At 40.9% G+C, this 3,284-nt stretch overlaps 1 protein-coding gene and 1 pseudogene across 1 annotated transcript; both read right to left on the reverse strand.

Moving 5' to 3' along the window:
* Nucleotides 1-231: 231 nt before the first annotated feature.
* On the reverse strand, nt 232-1,295 carry LOC134789558 (cathepsin B-like; annotated as a pseudogene).
* A 911-nt stretch (nt 1,296-2,206) lies between these two features.
* On the reverse strand, nt 2,207-3,284 carry LOC134790114 (cathepsin B-like). The gene has a single exon (XM_063760897.1). It carries the CDS (start codon nt 3,253-3,255, stop codon nt 2,245-2,247), a length of 1,011 nt encoding a protein of 336 aa, XP_063616967.1. The 5' UTR covers nt 3,256-3,284; the 3' UTR covers nt 2,207-2,244.

Raw genomic sequence — 3,284 nt, forward strand, 5'->3', positions numbered from 1 at the left:
TAATTCAAAAAAACCGGACAAGTGCGAGTCGGACTCGCCCACCGAGGGTTCCGTACTTTTTAGTATTTGTTGTTATAGCGACAACAGAAATACATCATCTGTGAAAATTTCAACTGCCTAGCTATCACGGTTCATGAGATACAGCCTGGTGACAGACGGACGGACGGACGGACAGCGGAGTCTTAGTAATAGGGTCCCGTTTTTACCCTTTGGGTACGGAACCCTAATAAAAAAGGAGTAACCAATTTGAATTTACAACCCGTCAAAATCAGGTTCCCCAGATACGATATCGCTTTCAATTTCACAGTGGTCATCGCCTCTCAGGAACTTAAAGAAGCCTTTGTCTCCCCAGTCATTGTTCCAGGAATTGGCGCATAACCAGTACTTCTGACCATTCTCGACTCCCCATCCTAAGATCTTAATAGCATGATAGCCAGATATTTGTTTGCCAGATGTGTGCGAGTACACGCCGCTTTTATAATGAAGGAAATCTTCAAATATGATGAAATCAGCCGCAACTGGACCTTTAGTATACAATTCCGCTTGAATAGTATCTTCATCATGAATAGAATAAGCGTCTTTCGCGTAGTGCTTGTCTTTTAAATAGTCCACATTACCAACTGTGCATTTATTCAAGCACTCCGGCGTTTTAGCCAAGCCTTTGCACTTTGGTCTCGGTCCATCTACGTTGGTGCTCGCACGGAGGGATTTCATACGGCCTGCAACCTTGAGACGAATTATATTGCCCTCCAGACACGATACCAACGTTGTTCCAGTACCGAAACGCTGTAGCCGGTTCACCACCTTTGCACCCATCACATCCTGTACAGCAACTTACTAAATCCTGTGCTGAGAAGTGGAACTGTTTTTTACCATTAGAAAAAGTGCAGACTCGATCGGTCATAACTTCAGTAGCTCCGAACGCCCAGCAGCTACCGCACGATCCTTGATCTCTGATTTCGTTCAAACTCGGGCAGTTCTGCCATTTTTCTCTAGGATCGAAGTTTTCTGGTAAACTAGCGATTAAGTCAGCGTTGTGGGTTATAGCGGGAAGCTTGGGTGACAATGGGTTTTTGACTACTCCCATTAATGCCTCGATGTGGGTAAGAGGAGTGTCCAGAGGAAAGTTTCGTCCGGCCTTCCATGAACTTTGCTTGGAGTTAATCAGCGATATGAACTCGTCAGAGAGAGGATGGAGAGAATCATTTGCTGCGACAAATGTAGTAGCAATGAGTAACGTACCGATTTTGAGAGAAAATGCCATCCTTTCGATCGTCAAATAATTGCAAGTTGATTTCACGTTGACAATGAGAAGGGTTAGTAGTATGAGGTTTAAATACTAAAGCAATTATCGCTGCTATTACAACTATGTAGCAATAACACGTGTAAGTACTTAAATAAAAATATTGGCCAAGAACATATCGGGTCATGCTGAGTGTAGGGTTCCGAACACCACACAATTACATAAAAATACAGTAATAATTCAAACTAAACTTGCAAACCCATTTGTATTAGCTATACCCTGACCACAGAAAGCGGTCTTAAACTGCAAAATGGGACACGAAAGTGCGAGAAACGGGTCGAAGCAGGATTTGAACCCGGGACTATCGCCTTCATAGGCAGGATCACTACCCACTAGGCCAGATTGTCAAAAATTTACATATTTGCTCACTAATTTAATTTAATTTTGTAATTGATTGTTGTGTTTTTTCTTAAGTGAATAATTGTTATTCTAATGAGAAAATAAAGATCTTTAAACCGAACTACGAATAGGTAGGTACTTTTAATTCCCACATTCATGAAGTTCATTCCCCACCGGATGAGAGCGTGCAACTTTGCAAGAATGTATTCTTTTCTCATTAGAATAACAATTATTCACTTACATGAGAAAAACCACAACAATCAATTACAAAATTAAATTAAAGTAGTGAGCAAAAATAATAAATATAATCATACCGCGCTAGTAAGTACGTACATAGTAGAAGGATCAATCTATAACAATAGTTCTTAGTTATTTATATGTATCGGCTTTAACCGCTTGCATCCCAAGAACAAAATAAAAATGCAGCTGACAAAGTAAACTGATTCATTTTGCATGTATATGTAGAAATACCTTGTTGTTGTTAGGGTATCAAAATAAAACTATGATTATTTTAAATGATATATAGAATTTAACAAACATTAGATATATATGAATAAATTAACAAATTAATTGAAAATAAAAAAATAGAAACCAATTTGAATTTACAACCCATCTAAATCAGGTTCTCCAGCGACGATATCTCTTTCCATTTCACAGTGGTTATCGCCTCTCTGGAACTTAAAGAAACCTTTATCTCCCCAGTCATTGTTCCAAGAGTTGGCGCATAACCAGTACTTCTTACCGTTCTCAACGCCCCATCCCAAGATCTTAATAGCATGACCACCCACGGCCCCTCCAGATGTGTGCGAGTACACGCCGCTTTTATAATTAAGGAAATCTTCAAATACAATGAAATCAGCCTCAACGGGACCTTTAGTATACAATTCCGCTTTAATAATATCTTCACCATGAATAGAATAAACTTCTTTCGCGCGGTGCTTATCTTTCTTATACTCCACATTACCAGCTGTGCATTTATTCAAGCACTCTGGCGTTTTATCGAAACCATTGCACTTTGGCCTCGGTCCATCTACGTGGTGCTCGCACGGAGGGATTTCGTACGGCCTGCAACCTTGAGACGAATTATATTGCCCTCCAGACACGATACCATCGTTTTTCCAGTACAGAAACGCTGTAGGCGGTTGACCGCCTTCGCACCCATCACCACAATCTGTACAGCAACTTACTAAATCCTGTGCTGAGTAGTGGAACTGTTTTTTACCATTAGAATAAGTGCAGACTCGATCGGTCATAACTTCAGTAGCTCCGAACGCCCAGCAGCTACCGCATGATCCTTGGTCCCTTATTTCGTTTAAACTCGGGCAGTTCTGCCATTTTTCTCTAGGATCGAAGTTTTCTGGTAAACTGGTGATTAAGTCAGCGTCGTGGGTTATAGCGGGAAGCTTGGGTGACAATGGGTTTTTGACTACTCCCATTAATGCCTTGATGTGGGTAAGAGGAGTGTCCAGGGGAAAGTTTCGTCCGGCCTTCCATGAACTTTGCTTGGAGTTGATTAGCGATATGAACTCGTCAGAGAGAGGATGGAGAGAATCCTTTGCTGCTACAAGTGTAACAGCAATAAAGACTATATCGATGGCGATATAAAGTGCCATCCTTTATTGCGATTGGCAAATAATTGCAA

This window comes from Cydia splendana, chromosome 4 (assembly GCF_910591565.1).
Source record: "Cydia splendana chromosome 4, ilCydSple1.2, whole genome shotgun sequence".
In the NCBI taxonomy this organism is placed as follows: Eukaryota; Metazoa; Arthropoda; class Insecta; order Lepidoptera; family Tortricidae; genus Cydia; species Cydia splendana.

What these genes read in the sequence shown, in the direction of transcription:
- LOC134790114 (XM_063760897.1), bottom strand. Translation starts at nt 3,255, where the DNA reads ATGGCACTTTATATCGCCATCGATATAGTCTTTATTGCTGTTACACTT.